Source organism: Pseudophryne corroboree, chromosome 3, assembly GCF_028390025.1.
Source record: "Pseudophryne corroboree isolate aPseCor3 chromosome 3, aPseCor3.hap2, whole genome shotgun sequence".
In the NCBI taxonomy this organism is placed as follows: domain Eukaryota; kingdom Metazoa; phylum Chordata; class Amphibia; order Anura; family Myobatrachidae; genus Pseudophryne; species Pseudophryne corroboree.
This window is the reverse complement of record NC_086446.1, coordinates 183,518,335-183,539,581: the sequence shown is the minus strand read 5'-3', so window position 1 is coordinate 183,539,581 and position 21,247 is coordinate 183,518,335. Positions and strand designations below refer to the sequence as shown.

Here is a 21,247-nt window from a genome sequence, read left to right as displayed (position 1 = left end):
CCTACCACTAACACCCCAATCCTTACCTTAATACCCTAACCAAACCACTAACACTAATAACTTAACCCAAAAAGGGCAGACTAGATGGGCTATAATGGTTCTCATCTGCCGTCAAATTATATGTTTCTATGCTGGACTGTGCTCCTTAGAGTTACAAACAAAATTATTATTATTTTTTAAATTTTTTATTTAACCTGGCATCATTGTTGTGGAAAGTTATTACACGGACGTTGAGGTGGATCATTATGCTGTGAGCATAATTTATGCATGATTGTGAAATGTTAAGGATGATTTTAGAAGATTATTAATATATTTAGAATAATATAAATGAGGTATTTTGATAAACTAAAAAGTTATAGAGAAAGAACTTTTTTTAATTTCTACGTAGACTTAAAAAAAAAATCAACAAAATATACAACTTCTGTGTTATTGCTAAAATCTTAGTATAAAAACTTTTCCTCTAAAATTAAACTTTTTCTTTGACTTAAGTATATCTTTGAAAATTAAAACAAAACTAAAACAAAATCAGTGTTACAACTAATCAGTTTCACCCTGCATATCTATGAATTGGGTGTTCTGGGTATATTAATTTGTAACACGCTTGAGATATATGAGTATACTGTATGTATAGATCCATTAATAGTAGAATCTAAAAATATATATAAAATAAAAATAAAAAAATCACATACTGAAATGGCACAAAATTGTTGCATCAACGCTGAGGTCCGGTCATAATAACCTTTTTGGAGTATGTGCCCGTCTAGTCCTCTGTGCTGACGTCAGCCTACTGAGTGGTAGCAGGAAATGGGCAGGCAGGGGTCTTAACTCCAGCTACTGAGAGATTCTGCAATGTCACATAACTAAGTAAAAAGCTGCACGTAATTTTTAACACCCCGGGTCATTATGACCCAACCAGTGGTGCAAGTAGAAAAAATGTCCTATGTGCGTGCCAAAAAGGGGTGTGGCCAAATGCCACATGGGGCGTGGCCAATGAAAATGGGTGCGTGATACACATATTGGGGGCAGATACACATATTACCCCAATAGTCCCAGATACAAGTTGCCCCAGAGTGCCAGATATACATTGCCCCAGAGTGCCAGATACACAAATGCCCCCACAGTGCCAGATACACAAATGCCCCAGTGTCAGATACACATTGCCCCAGTGCCAGATATACATTGCCCCACAGTGCCAGATACACATTGCCCCGCAGTGCAAGATACACAAATGCCCCCACAGTGCAAGATACACAAATGCCCCCGCAGTGCCAGATGTACATTGCCCCCACAGTGCCAGATGTCCATTGCCCCCACAGTGCCAGATGTCCATTGCCCCCACAGTGCCAGATGTCCATTGCCCCCACAGTGCCAGATGTACATTGCCCCACAGTGCCAGATACACAAATGCCCCCATAGTGCCAGATACACAAATGCCCCCACAGTGCCAGATATACATTGCCCCCACAGTACCAGATATACATTGCCACACAGTGCCAGATACACAAATGCCCCCACAGTGCCAGATATACATTGCCCCACAGTGCCAGATACACAAATGCCCCCACAGTGCCAGATGTACATTGCCCCACAGTGCCAGATGTACATTGCCCCACAGTGCCAGATACACAAATGCCCCCACAGTGCCAGATGTACATTGCCCCACAGTGGCAGATGTACATTGCCCCCACAGTGCCAGATACCCAAATGTCCCCACAATGCCAGATATACATTGCCCCAGTGTGCACCCCCCTGCTCACCGCTGCCTTAGTCTGTTTGTGCTGTGTGAGGGGAGGAGAGCACAGTGCGCGCCTCTCTTGCCCCTCAATGCTCGTAAAGTCCAGTCACCTCTCCAGTGGGGGGTATTTTAAATGAGGCGCCGTTTCATTAGCCAATCAGAGCTCGCAGACCGGCAGCCAATTAGGAGCCGTGGCTGCCGGTCCGTGAGCTCCGATTGGCTAGCAAACCGGTGCCTTATTTATATTCACCCCGCCGCCACAGCAGCCGCCGAAGACCGCGGACATCACAGAAAATTGAGGGGAGGAGAGGCGCTGTGCTCTCCTCCCCTCACACAGATGCCAGCGGGAGGCAGGTATGGTGGACAGCCCAGCGGTACAGCGTTCCGGCTGGGAATTTCTTACCGGTACGCCGTACCGCCGCGTACCACCATACTTGCAGCGCTGGACCTAACCTCAATGTCGCTGGGTTAAGTATCAAACTGTGACATAGATGCCACTATACCGTTATGGCTGTTTAAAGCGCCATAATTTCACAAGAACTTTAACTTTTATAGAGTGACAAAGGTTGAGTAGAATCAAGTCTTTTAATGTGTGGAGAAATAGCCCATAGCAATCAGAATCTACTGTACCTATAATTTTATAGAACGTTCTTGATAAATGCTAGCTAAAAAATGTTTGTTATGGGCAAGTTCTCCACTCTTTAGAAAGCTTGACCCATCCCCCCCAAAAGTTGCTATCATGAATAAGCCATTACTAAATGATCATGAACAGATATGATGTACATGGGCTCTTACAAAGATCATCCAAAAAGATATACAGGGCGTATGTAGTTTTTTAGGTTCACACTAGATCATTAAACCAACAATGGAAAAGCCCTTAAGAAGTGTTGTAAGCACTAAATATAAGCTGACAAGCTCCATTTAAGAAAGCAAAAACTATATTTAAATGTAAATACTATAAGTTTATCTTCTCTTCAATCACGAAAACAAGAAAATGATCTACAGATGTGTTTGTTCATAGCTATTTCATGTCACACTGGAGTAGCACCCAAGACTGTCAAAAGTCCCTATCAATTACAAAGGGTAATCTGTGATTGAACGGTAGGCTTTTAATCAAAACTAGAAAGTGCGTTTAGGTTATCAGCTGCCTCAATACCATAGTCCAAGAGTGACGTCTTCCCTTTCTTTTCCAGCATATTTGAATGAAGTGTTTGAATAGCTTTCTGGTCTTTCATCTTTACAGCTTTCAAAGCCCTCAGACATCAGATCAGATCTGTAACAAAGAAATATGACTTTCCAGTTTGACAGCTTGGACATAATTAAAGACTGCTGTGTATGTACTGCCATGCTGAACAAGTCAGCTTCATAATGCATTTTATAAAGCACTGTTTACCCTTCAAACAATTCTCCGACAAGGTTTAAACAGGTGCACTTTGGATTCTTTTCATAGGAGATTTGCAAAACCCGGGGATATGAACTTTTTTCCCCTTCACTTCTGCTACAGTGCACACACACAACCTATTTATTCAAACAGCGTCAAAATATTATCTGCTCAAGCTATAGAGAAACTAAATAGATATTCTGTTACTGCAACTTCTCATCCAGATACAAAAAAAACCACACATACACAAACTCTGGTGGCAGGTGTGACATTCTGTGATTGGGATATGGTAGGACTATAAAGTAATGGTTACTAATAACAGTGACCAGAACAAGCACCACTCATTTCTGTCCCAGTTTGAGAATAAATATAAATTAAACATAACAGTAAAGCTAGGTACACACTATACAATTATTGGGCCGATTTGCCAATAATTGGGACATCGGCATGAATTAATGTATAGTATATGTACGAACGATCGTGTCGGCGTTTCGCCGATAATTCAGGAAAATCTTGCACACACACCTGAACGATCGATTTTCCGATCTATCTGCCCAGACCACAAATATCTGCTACAATCTCCAGATATTTACAAACTGATCAAAGGCCCTCATTCCGAGTTGATTGCTTGCTAGCTGCTTTTAGCAGCAGTGCAAACGCTAAGTCGCCGCCCTCTGGGAGTGTATCTTAGCTTAGCAGAAGTGCGACCGAAAGGTTAGCAGAACAGTGCTGAAATTTTTTCAATCAGTTTCAGAGTAGCTGCAGACCTACTCCTTCCTTGTGATCACTTCAGTCTGTTTAGTTCCTGTTTTGACGTCACAAACACGTCCTGCGTTCGGCCAGCCACTCCCCCATTTTCCCAGGCACGCCTGCGTTTTTAGCTGACACGCCTGCCTTTTTTAGCACACTCCCGGAAAACGGGCAGTTACCACCCAGAAACACCCACTTTCTGTCAATCACTCACCGATCAGCAGAGCGACTGAAAAGCGTCGCTCGACCTTGTGTGAAACTGCATAGTTCTTCGTGAAAGTACGTCGCGCATGTGCACTGCGGCCCGTACGCATGCGCAGAAATGCAGATTTTTAGCCTGATCGCTACGCTGCGAACAACGGCAGCAAGTGATCAACTCGGAATGACCCCCAATATTTCGTGATTGTATAGCATACCTCCCAACTGTCCCGCTTTTCGCAGAACAGTCCAGTTTTTTGGGGACTGTCCCGCTGTCCCACCCGCGGGCCGCAGTGTCCCGGGGTGGTGGTGGGCAGTTGGGAGCCTCTATCACTCGAGCAGCGGGGAGACAGAGGGAGAGGGGGCATGCCACAGCTCACAGAGCGCTGGGCATGCCCCCGCAGTGACGAAAAGAAGGGCATGGCTCGCGATTGCGGCACTCCTCCTACAAAACCACGCCCCTTTCCTGAGGTCACGCCTCCTTTTTCCGGTGGGGCACGGCTACTCCGCGCCAAAGTAAATCTTTATCAAGCCGTAAAGTTGGGAGGTGTGGTATAGCAAAGTGGAAAACACTGGAGTTGTAGTTTATATACAATATCTATTTATCTATGGAGAAAAGCTGCAGCAGCTGCGAGGTAAGGGGGAGTAACTTAAGCCCCCATTGGGCACCTCCATCAGATCTGGCACGGGTAATTAGTACCCTCCCCCCCCCCCCCCCCCCCCTCAGCAGCACTGGAAGTGGAACTACATATCCCAGCATGCCCTGTCACAGTTTTGCTATTAAGGCATGCTAAAACTGAGGAAGTGTATGCTGGGATGTGTAGTTCCACAGCAACTGGAGGGCCACAGTTTGAAGACCCATACTCTGTCTAGAGGCTTGATTTCTACATTCTACTTATTAATGTTGAAATCAACTTCTGAAGCAGTCTGGGAGGAGGACATAAGGGAGAAATTTGAGCCGGATGATGATTGGTCCAGCATTAGAGATTGTGATAAGCTCAATATTTACACATCGAATAAAAATTTCTATAAAGTCCTATTTTGCTGGACTTCCTACAAAGCTTCATGCTACAGATGTAGCCAGTCTCATCCAGGGTATGAAAGCTGCACCCGCACAATGGGGGTAATTCAGAGCTGATTGCAGCAGCAAATTTGTTAGCAGTTGCGCAAAACCATGGGGGTAATTCCAAGTTGATCGCAGCAGGAATTTTTTTTAGCAGTTGAGCAAAACCATGTGCACTGCAGGGGAGACAGATATAACATGTGCAGAAAGAGTTAGATTTGGGTGGGTTATTTTATTTCTGTGCAGGGTAAATACTGGCTGCTTTATTTTTACACTGCAAATTAGATTGCAGATTGAACACACCACACTCAAATCTAACTCTTTCTGCACATGTTATATCTGCCTCCCCTGCAGTGCACATGGTTTTGCCCAACTGCGAACAAAATTCCTGCTGCGATCAACTTGGAATTACCCCCCATGTGCACTGCAGGGGAGGCAGATATAACATTTGCAGAGAGGGTTAGATTTGGGTGGGTTATTTTGTTGCTGTGCAGAGTAAATACTGGCTGCTTTATTTTAACACTGCAATTTAGATTTCAGTTTGACACACCAAACCCAAATCTAACTCTCTCTGCACATGTTATATCTGCCACACCAGCAGTGCACATGGCATTGCCCAACTGCTAACAAATTTGCTGCTGCGATCAACTCTGAATTACCCCCTTAGTTTTTTGTGGGTAGTGTGCATGCGAATGGACACGTATGAATAGTTGCACCCTCAATTCATAGACATTGTATTGTCTAATCACGGATGCGACTATTCCAATATCAGGAAGAGCTGAAAATTAAAACCCAACTGGTTCTAGCACATGGGGCTTGTGGACACGTTGAATCATCCAAGCCAGCATCTCATTGCTATTTTGATCCATTCTTTACTCACAAAATATGGCTATCCAATGCCTCCTCCTTTGCACTAATATAATAAGAATTTACTCACCGGTAATTCTATTTCTCGTAGTCCGTAGTGGATGCTGGGGACTCCGTCAGGACCATGGGGAATAGCGGCTCCGCAGGAGACAGGGCACAAAATTTAAAAGTTTGACCACTAGGTGGTGTGCACTGGCTCCTCCCCCTATGACCCTCCTCCAAGCCTCAGTTAGGATACTGTGCCCGGACGAGCGTACACAATAAGGAAGGATATTGAATCCCGGGTAAGACTCATACCAGCCACACCAATCACACTGTACAACTTGTGATCTGAACCCAGTTAACAGTATGATAACCGAAAAGAGCCTCTTAAACGAAGGCTCCCAACAATAATAACCCGATTTTTGTAACAATAACTATGTACAAGTATTGCAGACAATCCGCACTTGGGATGGGCGCCCAGCATCCACTACGGACTACGAGAAATAGAATTACCGGTGAGTAAATTCTTATTTTCTCTGACGTCCTAAGTGGATGCTGGGGACTCCGTCAGGACCATGGGGATTATACCAAAGCTCCCAAACGGGCGGGAGAGTGCGGATGACTCTGCAGCACCGAATGAGAGAACTCCAGGTCCTCCTTAGCCAGGGTATCAAATTTGTAGAATTTTACAAACGTGTTCTCCCCTGACCACGTAGCTGCTCGGCAGAGTTGTAATGCCGAGACCCCTCGGGCAGCCGCCCAAGATGAGCCCACCTTCCTTGTGGAGTGGGCATTGACAGATTTAGGCTGTGGCAGGCCTGCCACAGAATGTGCAAGTTGAATTGTGCTACAAATCCAACGAGCAATCGTCTGCTTAGACGCAGGAGCACCCAGCTTGTTGGGTGCATACAGTATAAACAGCGAGTCAGACTTCCTGACTCCAGCCGTCCTTGAAATATATATTTTTAATGCTCTGACAACGTCCAGCAACTTGGAGTCCTCCAAATCGCTAGTAGCCGCAGGCACCACAATAGGCTGGTTCAGGTGAAACGCTGATACCACCTTAGGGAGAAACTGAGGACGCGTCCGCAGTTCTGCCCTGTCCGAATGGAAAATCAGATATGGGCCTTTGTACGATAAAGCCGCCAATTCTGACACTCTCCTGGCCGAAGCCAGGGCCAGTAGCATGGTTACTTTCCATGTAAGATATTTCAAATCCACCGATTTGAGTGGCTCAAACCAATGGGATTTGAGAAAATTCAAAACTACATTGAGATCCCACGGTGCCACTGGAGGCACAATCGGGGGCTGTATATGTAGTACTCCTTTTACAAAAGTCTGGACTTCAGGAACTGAAGCCAATTCTTTCTGGAAGAAAATCGACAGGGCCGAAATTTGAACCTTAATGAACCCCAATTTGAGGCCCATAGACAATCCTGTTTGCAGGAAATGTAGGAATCGACCCAGTTGAAATTCCTCCGTCGGGGCCCTCCTGGCCTCACACCACGCAACATATTTTCTCCAAATGCGGTGATAATGTTGTGCAGTCACCTCCTTCCTGGCTTTGACCAGGGTAGGGATGACCTCTTCCGGAATGCCTTTTTCCCTTAGGATCCGGCGTTCAACCGCCATGCCGTCAAACGCAGCCGCGGTAAGTCTTGGAATAGACACGGTCCCTGCTGAAGCAGGTCCCTTCTTAGAGGTAGAGGCCACGGATCTTCCGTGAGCATCTCCTGAAGTTCCGGGTACCAAGTCCTTCTTGGCCAGTCCGGAGCCACGAGTATCGTTCTTACTCCCCTTTGCCGTATAATTCTCAGTACCTTGGGTATGAGAGGCAGAGGAGGGAACACATACACTGACTGGTACACCCATGGTGTTACCAGAGCGTCCACAGCTATTGCCTGAGGGTCTCTTGACCTGGCGCAATACCTGTCCAGTTTTTTGTTGAGGCGGGACGCCATCATGTCCACCATTGGTCTTTCCCAATGGACCACAATCATGTGGAAGACTTCTGGATGAAGTCCCCACTCTCCCGGGTGAAGATCGTGTCTGCTGAGGAAGTCTGCTTCCCAGTTGTCCACTCCCGGGATGAACACTGCTGACCGTGCTATCACATGATTTTCTGCCCAGCGAAGAATCCTTGCAGCTTCTGCCATTGCCCTCCTGCTTCTTGTGCCGCCCTGTCTGTTTACGTGGGCGACTGCCGTGATGTTGTCCGACTGGATCAACACCGGCTGACCCTGAAGCAGAGGTTTTGCCAGGCTTAGAGCATTGTAAATTGCTCTTAGTTCCAGTATATTTATGTGAAGAGACGTTTCCAGGCTTGACCACAAGCCCTGGAAGTTTCTTCCCTGTGTGACCGCTCCCCAGCCTCTCAGGCTGGCATCCGTGGTCACTAGGACCCAGTTCTGTATGCCGAATCTGCGGCCCTCTAACAGATGAGCACTCTGCAACCACCATAGCAGAGACACCCTTGTCCTTGTCGACAAATTTATCCGCTGATGCATCTGCAGATGCGATCCGGACCATTTGTCCAGTAGATCCCACTGAAAAATTCGTGCATGGAATCTGCCGAATGGAATCGCTTCGTAAGAAGCCACCATTTTTCCCAGGACTCTTGTGCATTGATGCACAGACACTTTCCCTGGTTTTAGGAGGTTCCTGACGAGTTCGGATAATTCCCTGGCTTTCTCCTCCGGAAGAAATACCTTTTTCTGAACAGTGTCCAGAATCATCCCTAGGAACAGCAGACGTGTCGTCGGGATCAGTTGGGATTTTGGAAAATTCAGAATCCACCCGTGCTGTTGGAGCACTACTTGGGTTAGTGCTACTCCGACCTCCAGCTGTTCTCTGGACCTTGCCCTTATCAGGAGATCGTCCAAGTAAGGGATAATTAATACGCCTTTTCTTCGAAGAAGTATCATCATTTCGGCCATTACCTTGGTAAAGACCCGGGGTGCCGTGGACAATCCAAACGGCAGCGTCTGAAACTGATAATGACAGTTTTGTACCACGAACCTGAGGTACCCTTGGTGTGAAGGGCAAATTGGGACATGAAGGTAAGCATCCTTGATGTCCAAGGACACCATAAAATCCCCTTCTTCCAGATTCGCTATCACTGCTCTGAGTGACTCCATCTTGAACTTGAATTTTTGTATGTACAGGTTCAGAGATTTCAGATTTAGAATAGGTCTTACCGAGCCGTCCGGCTTCGGTACCACAAATAGCGTGGAGTAATACCCCTTTCCCTGTTGTAAAAGGGGTACCTTGACTATCACCTGCTGAGAATACAGCTTGTGAATGGCTTCCAATACCGTCGCCCTGTCGGAGGGAGACGTTGGCAAAGCAGACTTTAGGAACCGGCGAGGGGGAGACTTCTCGAATTCCAACCTGTAACCCTGAGATACTACCTGCAGGATCCAGGGGTCCACCTTCGAGTGAGCCCACTGTGCGCTGAAATTCTTGAGGCGACCCCCCACCGCCCCTGAGTCCGCTTGTAAGGTCCCAGCGTCATGCTGAGGCCTTTGCAGAAGCCGGGGAGGGCTTCTGCTCCTGGGAAGGAGCTGCTTGCTGCAGTCTCTTACCCTTTCCTTTGCCTCGGGGCAAATATGAATGTCCTTTTGCCCGCTTGTTCTTATAGGAACGAAAGGACTGCGGCTGAAAAGACTGTCTTTTTCTGCTGGGAGGTGACCTGAGGTAAAAAGGTGGATTTCCCGGCTGTTGCCGTGGCCACCAAATCCGATAGACCGACCCCAAATAATTCCTCCCCCTTATACGGCAATACTTCCATATGCCGTTTGGAATCCGCATCACCTGACCACTGTCGCGTCCATAAACTTCTTCTGGCAGATATGGACATCGCACTTACTCTTGATGCCAGAGTGCAAATATCTCTCTGTGCATCTCGCATATAAAGAAATGCATCCTTTAAATGCTCTATAGTCAATAAAATACTGTCCCTATCCAGGGTATCAATATTTTCAGTCAGTGACTCCGACCAAGCCACCCCAGCACTGCACATCCAGGCTGAGGCGATTGCTGGTCGCAGTATAACACCCGTATGTGTGTATATACTTTTTAGTGTATTCTCCAGCCTCCTATCAGCTGGATCCTTGAGGGCGGCCATCTCTGGAGACGGTAACGCCACTTGTTTTGATAAGCGTGTGAGCGCCTTATCTACCCTAGGGGGTGTTTCCCAGCGTGCCCTAACCTCTGGCGGGAAAGGGTATAATGCCAATAACTTCTTTGAAATTAGCAGTTTTCTATCGGGGGTAACCCACGCTTCATCACACACTTCATTCAACTCCTCTGATTCAGGAAAAACTACAGGTAGTTTTTTCACACCCCACATAATACCCCTTTTTGTGGTACTTGCAGTATCAGAGATATGCAAAGCCTCCTTCATTGCCGTGATCATATAACGTGTGGCCCTACTGGAAAATACGTTTGTTTCTTCACCGTCGACACTGGATTCGGTGTCCGTGTCTGTGTCGACCGACTGAGGTAAAGGGCGTTTTACAGCCCCTGACGGTGTTTGAGACGCCTGGACAGGTACTAACTGGTTTGCCGGCCGTCTCATGTCGTCAACCGACTTTTGCAGCGTGCTGACACTATCACGTAATTCCATAAACAAAGCCATCCATTCCGGTGTCGACTCCCTAGGGGGTGACATCACCATTACAGGCAATTGCTCCGCCTCCACGCCAACATCGTCCTCATACATGTCGACACACGCGTACCGACACACAGCAGACACACAGGGAATGCTCTGATAGAAGACAGGACCCCACTAGCCCTTTGGGGAGACAGAGGGAGAGTTTGCCAGCACACACCCAAGCGCTATAAATATATAGGGACAACCTTAAATAAGTGTGTTCCCCTTATAGTAGCTTAAATATTATTAATATCGCCAAATAAGTGCCCCCCCTCTCTGTTTTTACCCTGTTTCTGTAGTGCAGTGCAGGGGAGAGCCTGGGAGCCTTCCTAGCAGCGGAGCTGTGTAGGAAAATGGCGCTGTGTGCTGAGGAGAATAGGCCCCGCCCCCTTTCCGGCGGGCTTCTTCTCCCGGTTTTTCTGAAAACCTGGCAGGGGTTAAATACATCCATATAGCCCCAGGGGCTATATGTGATGTATTTTAGCCAGAATAGGTACTTTTCATTGCTGCCCAGGGCGCCCCCCCCAGCGCCCTGCACCCTCAGTGACCGTTGGTGTGAAGTGTGCCGAGAGCAATGGCGCACAGCTGCAGTGCTGTGCGCTACCTCATGAAGACTGAGAAGTCTTCAGCCGCCGGTTTCTGGACCTCTTCTCTTTTCGGCATCTGCAAGGGGGTCGGCGGCGCGGCTCCGGTGACCCATCCAGGCTGTACCTGTGATCGTCCCTCTGGAGCTAGTGTCCAGTAGCCTAAGAAGCCAATCCATCCTGCACGCAGGTGAGTTCACTTCTTCTCCCCTAAGTCCCTCGTTGCAGTGAGCCTGTTGCCAGCAGGACTCACTGAAAATAAAAAACCTAACAAAACTTTTTCTAAGCAGCTCTTTAGGAGAGCCACCTAGATTGCACCCTGCTCGGACGGGCACAAAAACCTAACTGAGGCTTGGAGGAGGGTCATAGGGGGAGGAGCCAGTGCACACCACCTAGTGGTCAAACTTTTAAATTTTGTGCCCTGTCTCCTGCGGAGCCGCTATTCCCCATGGTCCTGACGGAGTCCCCAGCATCCACTTAGGACGTCAGAGAAACTAACAGTACCCTACATCCTACCCTCCTTGCAATATTCCTCTAGGACAGTGGTTCTCAAACGCGGTCCTCAAGGCACCCCAACAGTCCAGGATTTAGGTATATCCATGGCTCAGCACAGATAGTTAAATCAAATTGAATGAGGTGCTAATTAAGTCACCTGCGGCCAAGCATGGATACATTTAAAATCTGGACCGTTGGGGTGCCTTGAGGTCCGCATTTGGGATCCTCTGCTCTAGGAGATCTGCAATTCCTTTTGGCACACTTTTGTGACATTTACCTGCATATAGATACAATAATGTGTATAACTCTAGTTTATATTAATATTGTATTTATTTTTCATAAGATAGTAATTCCCTCCTATATAAAACATTTGTACAAAAAGAAAATTAATGTTTATCACCTAGAATGAAGGTTGTCAAAATCAACTAAAAGAAATCCAAATTCCTCGGACCCAAATGTATCCCTTCCACCACTGGCCCTTACTTTCATCGCTCATGCTGTGATTATTGCACAATACCGTATATATCACTTTATAAAAATACAATAAAAAAACTTTTTGAAAATCATATAATTGTTCCTTATTATAACGGAGTCAGAGCTTGCATATCTGGTATTCCTAAAATTGGTAGAACACGTGGATTAAAATGTGGGGGAAATTTCTTACTCTAATTACACAAACGTATCTATCGCAAGAATCATGAAGATGTGTTTTTTTTATTCATATAACCAGGTTTTCATTACAAAATGACCATAAAATAAAAAGATAAATTGGCAGAAATAAAATGTAAATAAGTAATTACCAGTGAAACTGGTATCCTGATTAATTGTGCAGCATGCGCTGCCAATATCCAGGAGATCACTAATACCCATTCAGACATAAGCAAAAGCACATGATATTACCCCTTTCAGATATAAGCAAAAGCACAGGATATTGGCGAGCACTGCGAGTATATCCAGGCCCTACTTACAGTATGTCTGAAAGGGTCAGACCCGGGATGACAGTCCCAGGTCTGCGACCCTGCAACCGACCATGGTTATTTCCTAGACTTGCAACCTGGATCAGTTCCCCGGCTTATGAGTAAAATGTATGACCTGGGTCATGCCTGAAAGGAGTATATTTTGCATTCCCTTCCACATTTTCTCCCCTCTCTTAAGGGGGGTACTCACGGGAGAGATGTGTGCTGAGCGATCTTAACACAGACCGCTCAGCACACATCTCTCACCCCGCTCAGCACAGCGCGATGTGCTGAGCGAGGGGGAAAGCCGACGGGGGGCCGCTCACTTCACACAACGGTGAAGTGAGCGACCCGCTAGATTGAGCCTGCATGCAGCTCAATCTAGCATCGGCGATAGCGATGCGCGGGGCCGCGCATCGCTATCGCTGGAGGGCATACACACGGCAGATCCGTGCTTAAAATCTAAGCAATCTAGCAAGATTGCTTTGATTTTAAGTACGGATCTCTCCGTGTGTACCCCCCTTTAGCCCTTTTCTGAGATCCAGACGGGATTTTTTTTCTTTTGTTTCCTCTCCTTATGCCTCTGATGTAGTTAATTAGCTTGGCATCAATACTACTTCGTCCAACTAATTGAGGAACCAACTAGGTACAATGCAATCTTAGACCTGGTATTAACAAACAATGGGGATTTGGTATCAGGTATTATAGTAGGGGAACCCATAGGAAACAGCGACCACAATATGGTCACATTCAATATCAGTTTCCATAAACAGCCCTATACTGGCTCAACTAGGACTCTAAACTTTAGCAAAGCAAATTTTGAAAAGATGAGGGTATTTTTCAGGGATATTGAATGGGAAGGTCTGTTTTTAGGAAAAAATACTATGGAGAAATGGGAGGTACTAAAATTCCTGCTAGCTAAAAATACACTCAAATTTATTCCTATGAGTAGCAAAAAAAAGGAATAAAAATCATAAACCGATGTGGCTTAACAAAAAGATTAAGGAACTTATGGGCAAGAAAAGGCGAGCATTTAAAAAATACAAATCTGACGGGGAAGCAGAGTCATTTCAGCACTATAAGGAATGTAACAAAATTTGCAAAAAGGAAATAAGAGCGGCTAAAGTAGAAACTGAAAAACTAGTAGCAAAGGAAAGCAAAGTGAATCCCAAAAAATTCTTTAAATACATTAATAGCAAGAGATTAAAGAAGGAGAGTATAGGCCCTTTAAAAGACAAGTTGGGAGTCTTAAGCAAAAATGATAATGACACAGCGGAGCGGACACACTAAATGAGTTTTTTTCAACAGTATTCACTAGAGAGGACCCATTTCAGGGACTGACACACAATCTCAATAATGAGAATATCCCACTGATAGGTACTTATTTAAGCGAGGAAGTAGTCTGTGACCGATTAAAACATTTAAAGATTAATAAATCACCAGGGCCCGATGGTATTCACCCAAGGGTTCTAATGGAGCTTCACTCTGAACTGGCAAAACCGCTATCTTTGATCTTTAAGGATTCAGTTATATCAGGTATGGTTCCCAAAGACTGGCGTATAGCGGAAGTAGTGCCTATATTCAAAAAGGGAAGTAAAGCTGAACCAGGTAATTATTGACCAGTTAGTCTTACATCTATAGTGGGGAAAGTATTGGAAGGTATTCTAAGAGATAGTATTCAGAAGTTCCTTGAAGTCAATAAGGTCATTAAAAGGAATCAACATGGGTTTATGAAGGACAGATCCTGTCAAACCAACTTACTTGGCTATTATGAAACAGTAAGCGCAAACCTAGATCAGGGTAAAGACGTGGATGTAATCTTTTTAGACTTTGCCAAAGCGTTCGATACTGTACCACACATGAGACTTATCTACAAGCTACAAGAATCAGGGCTAGGAACCACAATATGCCCTTGGGTCAAAAACTGGTTAGTTAATAGGGAGCAGCGCGTTGTGGTTAATGGATCTTTTTCAACTTGGACTGAAGTGCTAAGTGGTGTGCCGCAAGGCTCAGTATTAGGACCGCTATTGTTCAATATTTTCATTAACGACCTAACAGAAGGTCTAGAGAGCATGGTGTCAATTTTTGCAGATGATACCAAATTGTGTACGGCTATAAATACAGAGGAGGATGCCGAGTCTCTTCAGAACGACTTAGTTAAATTAGAAGCATGGGCAGCCAAATGGAGAATGCGCTTCAACACAGACAAGTGTAAGGTAATGCACTGTGGTAACAAGAACAAAAATTACACCTACCTACTAAATGGGGTAAAATTAGGGGATTCTGTACTGGAAAAGGACTTAGGTGTCCTCATAGATAGCAAGCTAAGCAGTAGTACCCAAAGTAGGACTGCAGCAAAGAAGGCTAATAAGATATTAGCATGCATAAAACGGGGTATTGATGCTAGGGACGAGAGTATTATACTCCCGTTATATAAATCACTAGTGAGGCCACACCTTGAATACTGTGTACAATTCTGGGCACCGTACTACAAAAAGGATATCCTGGAGCTTGAAAAGGTACAGAGGAGGGTGACCAAACTAATTAAGGGCATGGAGACGATGGAATACAAGGAAAGGCTTGAAAGACTAGGCATGTTTACATTGGAAAAGCGGAGACTAAGAGGGGATATGATCAACATCTACAAATATATAAGGGGACAATACACAGAGCTTGCGCGGGACCTGTTTTTGGTTAGATCAACACAGAGGACTCGTGGACACTCGCTCAGGTTAGAGGAGAGGAGATTCCGCACAATATGGCGTAAAGGCTTTTTCACGGTAAGGACAATACGTGTTTGGAATTCCCTGCTCGAGGGAGTTGTAATGGCGGAATCTGTCAACACCTTTAAGAATGGGTTAGATAAATTCCTAATGGATAAGGATATCCAGGGGTATTGTGCATAGTCATGCATTATAGTTACTATAAATAGGGATAAAATGCAACGGCTGACAGCAGCATCAGTCAGAAATTTTAGTCAAATCATCATGCATAGGAGACCACAAATAGGTTGAACTCGATGGACAATTGACTTTTTTCAACCTCAGATACTATGTTACTATGTTACATATATGGCTCTGAAAGCCTTATCCCTCAATGTACATTTTCTAAACGCTCTTTGCTTTGTTCATTGGTGTTGGGGACCTGTAGAAGGGAGAAGGCGAATATAGACTTTCTGCAGGAGACTTCACTTGTAACCACTTCACTTGTAACCACTCCAAGCTCCCGGGTAAGCAATTTTCACAGACTTTTTTTGCGTCTGCTGACTGCAAAAAGTGGAGTGTTGCCATACTCATTCACAACAGAATTCCCTTTACTCTCTCTAAAATAGTTTCTCATCTGGAGGGCCGTTACATCATTTTAGTTGGAACTCTCCAGTCTGAAATGCTTATGCTGTGCCTCTCCATTCCAGCCTGTGCTGACTGCTGTGCTTGTCTGTCTTGAACGGGGATTGCGGCATCGGAGGGGGTAGTGATATGGCCACAGGAGGGAGGACTGTTTGCCTGGGGTGGCTGCAGAGGGGTGGTTTGACTGGGAGCAACTCCTTAGATGTGTGACCACGGGGGTTGGGTGCCCGGATAGGGGTTAACTGCACTTAAATGTGGCAGTAGGGAGGTTGTTGTTTGCCCAGGGGGTAGCTGCACTGCAATGTGGCTGTGGAGGGCTGGTTTGTAAGGGGGTACCCCCTTAGTTGTGTGGGGTTGGTTTGCCCGGGGGGAAGCTGCTCAGTAATATGACTGTGTGTGTTGGTGGGAGGGAAATTTCAGTTATTTATTTTATTTGGGGTTGGGGGGGGGGGGGGGGTCGTCTGGCTCCTGCGCTTTAATCCTGGTTCCTAGATTTTAGAACATTTTATCAAGCCCTGGCCTATTAAATAAACTCTTTAAAAAACTAATAATGACTTCATTGTGAAGGGTGATGACCCGGGGATAGCACTGGTCCATCACCCTGGTGCGAATGTGGTATAAGTACTGAACCGCTGTTTCGAGGGTCTGAGCCAGGTTAAAGCTGGGGTTTATATCTGAAATGGGGGTATTAGCTGGACTTTTGCAGCAAATCCAGCAGCCATTTCTCCATTATGTCATTTACAGCCTATGACATTTCCTTCTTTAAAAGCACCTTATTTTTTGGAATTGTAAACCTTTCTTAGGATAATTTGAATGGTGTAAACAGCCTTAATTTGAAACATACTTCTCCCTCATCCATTTCTTTCACTCTAAACAAGATACATTATGGACAAAAATTAAAGTCACCAGGGAGTGAAAGACAGGATACATTCTGAAAATAAACAACTGTCTGTTTAGATTTGGAATAGTCCTTGGCTGAGGAACTTGCGTGGATTTCATTCCTGCAATTCGATTTTGTTGATACGCCGTCATTTCGGCGGGGAACCTGTCACTTCTTTTTGTCAGTTTCTCTGCCTCCTGTCAGCAGCCGATGCTGTCAGAACCCTGTGCTGATGGAAAGAAATATTATTTGTAACTTAATCTCTCCCCTGTCCTCTGGAAATGATGCAAATTTCCCATCTTATCGCTATTATGGTGATGCGTGTGTCACTGGTTTAGCCAGGGCTGCAATGCACAAGTCTGCTTCATTTCTCAAGCTTGGCGAGAGTCCTGTGTACTTTCATTCCAAACACATAACCATTTGTCATTTTTACCAGTCCTGTGACAGCTCTTCTCCAAGATAAATAACATTATTAATCAGTTTTGATTGCAACGGGCCTGTTTCTTCTAAAAGCCAAAATTACAAGCATGACATTTAGCTATCAACATCTCTTGATAGTTAACATGCACTTAACAAGCATTACTAATGAGGCCAATGGATAGTCTTTATTTAACTGTTTTGGTGCTGGCAACATTCCCCAGCCTCTGAAGGTTATTAGTAAACTGACACCACTCACCACCACTATGGGATAGAGGAGCTCTGTCTATTTGTAGAGCAGCCCGTTATTTCAGTATAAAAACAATCTAATTATCGAGTTAGCACCAAATTCACAGTGCAGACTTCCTTATAGCATACACCACTATAAACTATTTCCAGATGATTAAAAATACATTTCATTACCATTTCTAGGGTGTTTGCATTCCTTCCTCATGTTGTCACTCCAGGGTAATAAGGTACAACATATCCACACACCACCACAGAGCCCATACAGCAGAACTATTAAATAGGATCATGACAGCTCTGCTTAGAATGAACAAGGTAACTGTAACACATTTAAAACAATATAAAAACACATAAATTCCATCCAAGGTTAAAGAATACTAACTTACTGTGTTTTCAGTAACGTCATTGTCAGTGAAATACAGTACATACTGTGAATGTCTACATGAAGAAATCAGGAACTGGACGGGCATATATATCGTAATTATTTTTCAGTCTAGGCATGAGCCATTTGACTATAATATTGGTGCATATCAGCAGTGGCGCCGAGAGGAGGGGAGTGGGTACGTCTTACCTGGGCCCGGGTTCTGCTGGCTCCCCCCTTCACTGTTGCAAACAGCAGACAGGCAAGGGGAGAGGTCTGACTGCTGCTGCTTCAGCAGTCTCTCTCCCCCAGCGCAGCACATGCTGCTGCGTGCAGCAGTCAGCCTCTCTCTGATGTGCGGAGGGGAGGCAATCGCTCCTGCCCCCTGCTACGCACCTGCCTCTTGCCGCTCACCAAATCTAATATAGGCAGCTTTGCGAATGCACATTACAAGTATTTTTTTATTATTTTGTAAAGAGAAGGCCTGGACACACATCCCCCATTGGCTACTCCCCAACCCATTACCTGGGCCCGGCAGAGCTGTCAGCAACCAGGCATAGCACATTTTGAATTAGGTCAGGTCTTTCTCCAATCAAACCAATTATGAAGACAGGTCTCACCGTATAGTCTACATTTGATTACTCTGCATTTTTGATGCAATACTATTGCTTAGTCCCTAATGACAAAGTACAATCTACCCCATCAGCCCACTAATACCCCTTTCACACCGCCTGAGGCGGGTCGCACCCGGGACACGGGAGCTCCCAGGGTGCGACCCGCCTCAGGCGCCTTTCACACTGCAGTCAGCAGCCCGGCATATTGCTGTGTTGCTGAGGTCAGCGGTGACGCGGCGGGGCCGGTGCTTGGAGATCACATGATCTCCAAGCGCCGCCCGTACATAGAGAGTGGATGGGAAACGGGTCACATCGGCCCGGCTCCTGTTCACACTGCACAGTGAGCCAGGTTGAACACGAGTTCAACCCTGCTCAAGAGCAGGGTTGAAATACCGGATCAATCGACCTGGTATTTCAACCCCGGCACCCTTTCACACTACACATGAACACGGGTTATGCGCATTCATGTGCCAAAAACCGATGTTCAGAGGTGCTGGTGTGAACGGGGTATAAGTGAGCATAATACATACCAAAGGGCACATACTCTATGTACTATTCTCTTATATTTAACCTACACCCCTTTCACACTGCACAAATAACCCAGTTTCGATCCGGCATATTGCCGGGTCGACACGGGTCGCTGTGCGATGTGAAAGGGCCCATGGTGAATTCCCGGGTCACCTGACTCTGTAATTTAAACCGGGTTATAAGAAGGGTCGTTTCTGGGTAATTATCGGATCAGGCGCAGTGTGAACGTTTCCAGTTGCCGGGTGGGACTAGGCATTGCGATCACAAAGCGGTATTATAGTAAATACCTGCAAACTGTAAAACTAAAGTACTAAAATTATGAAGGTTCTGTAGACTATGCTGAAATAAAAAGGAATACAATGGGCACAGTTGGAAATGTAAGCCTGTTATGGGTGTTAAGTAACAGAGCAGCCTTCTTTATTTTTCTCCAACTTTAATGTTTATGACAGAAATTTTAAGAAGTTACCAAACAAACAGGAAAAAGTCAGTGAGTTTTTTAGAACACAAAGTCCATAGTGGCCTCATTTTTCCAAAACATACATGATAACCACCCATTAACTATGGTAAATGCTGTCTTGTCGCACACCAGACTGTGAGGGAGCCACTTTGAAGCTATACATAGAAGTGTCCCCCATTATGCAGATATGATGGATGGGGCTGTGGGTGTGATTATTGGCTCTAGCTGAGCCTAGTAGCATTACATATGCACTTTCAAATAAAGATCTCTTCAAATAAGTAAGCTGTATTACCTACAAACCTGTCGACAAAGGTCCACAAGATATGCCAAGATGGCCCAACTTGCCAGCATCCCCCGAAGCACACTGAGTGAACAGCAAGGTGTAGTAGAGGCAGTGCATGCAAAACTAATTCTAGGGAAGTTTCAACCAAACTAATCAGAGCTGCCCATGATATAGAAGTGTGGCAAGCATGACACTTTTCCCCTTCCCAATTAATCAAGGTAAACTAGCTGCTACAAATCAGAATATTTACTTGGGAGTACAGTATGGATGTTCTCCATCCCAAGGAGATGGCCCCTCTATGGTTAAACTTTTTATGCTTACATATAAAAGTACAAATATTAACTGTATGAAGCATTCAAGTGGGGTATTTTTCCTTATAGGTACTTATAGGTGTGGTTGGGGGTAGGTTATGTGTGTTGGGGGGTAGGTCCAGATTAGAAACTGCTGAATTGAACTGTGAGGTTCTGGAATGGAGCTGTGATCTAAAAACAATCCGCACCTCAAAGTACAAGGATATGGGACCATTCAACCTAGTCTCAACAAGATGGAATTTCCCAGACCAAGTCCTCAAAATAAAGAAATAGGAAATGATCTCTGTTTGTACCCACACAGCTGAAGAAGCCTGTGTATTAACTGTAGGTAAGTGTGCTATACTATGGGAAACCTAATAAGTATAATATTGGCACCACGCCATCCTCCTGTGAAGGTGCATTAGTTACACTGGATACAAGGAAACTTCTTTGGCAGGATAAACTGAACTAATTAACACTATGGATTTAAGGTCACCTGTTGCACCAGCAGAGCCCACATTCATTTGAGGTTTTAAAAATGCCAATATAGATATGGCCAGCCTCGTCTTTGCCATGTTGTGGTTGCATATGCATCACAATTGCGATTATTCACACAAGCCTGTGACCTGTTCATGTGAGCATATGCACCATGCGATCCTATGGATCATGGGTGTGTGCTTAGTGTCGCGCACTTTCAAGGGGATGACAGTCGTGGCAAACGAATTGTGATTGCTGCGGCGGCAAAGATGAGGCTGGCCATATCTGTAATTCATTGTTTGTTTCTTAGTTGCCATCTCTTTGTTGTGTATTTCCTGACCTTTTTCATTATTACTTTATATACAATATTTCTATAAGGAACGTGATGTTCATAGGTGTAATAGCTATTGTCCATGGCAGCCGATGCTTGGTACCAGCATCATGCACAATATACAATAGTAAACTAAGTAAATCTTAACATACTGTAACCAGTTTAACCCTAGAATTGCTGAAAAATGTGGGAAAGAAAACAGTCACAAAACTTAAATCTTAATTTTCAGTCACCGAACATAAAAACAGCAATGTTATCTTAGAAATGTCTGAAAAGAATCTCTTCTGGTCTTGTCACGATAATAACTTTACAATGTGTCCGTGGGAGGTAGAGATTTGAATGATTACACCT

General features: G+C 45.1%; 1 protein-coding gene across 1 annotated transcript in view; it reads right to left on the bottom strand.

Annotated features, from left to right (window-relative positions):
- The window catches only part of LRMDA (leucine rich melanocyte differentiation associated), a 1,251,204-nt gene that overhangs the window by 353,693 nt on the left and 876,264 nt on the right, over positions 1-21,247 (bottom strand). The window contains exon 3 of the mRNA XM_063958686.1: positions 2,892-3,008. Coding sequence (XP_063814756.1) covers positions 2,892-3,008 — 117 coding nt within the window. The remainder of the gene's footprint in view (positions 1-2,891; positions 3,009-21,247) is intronic.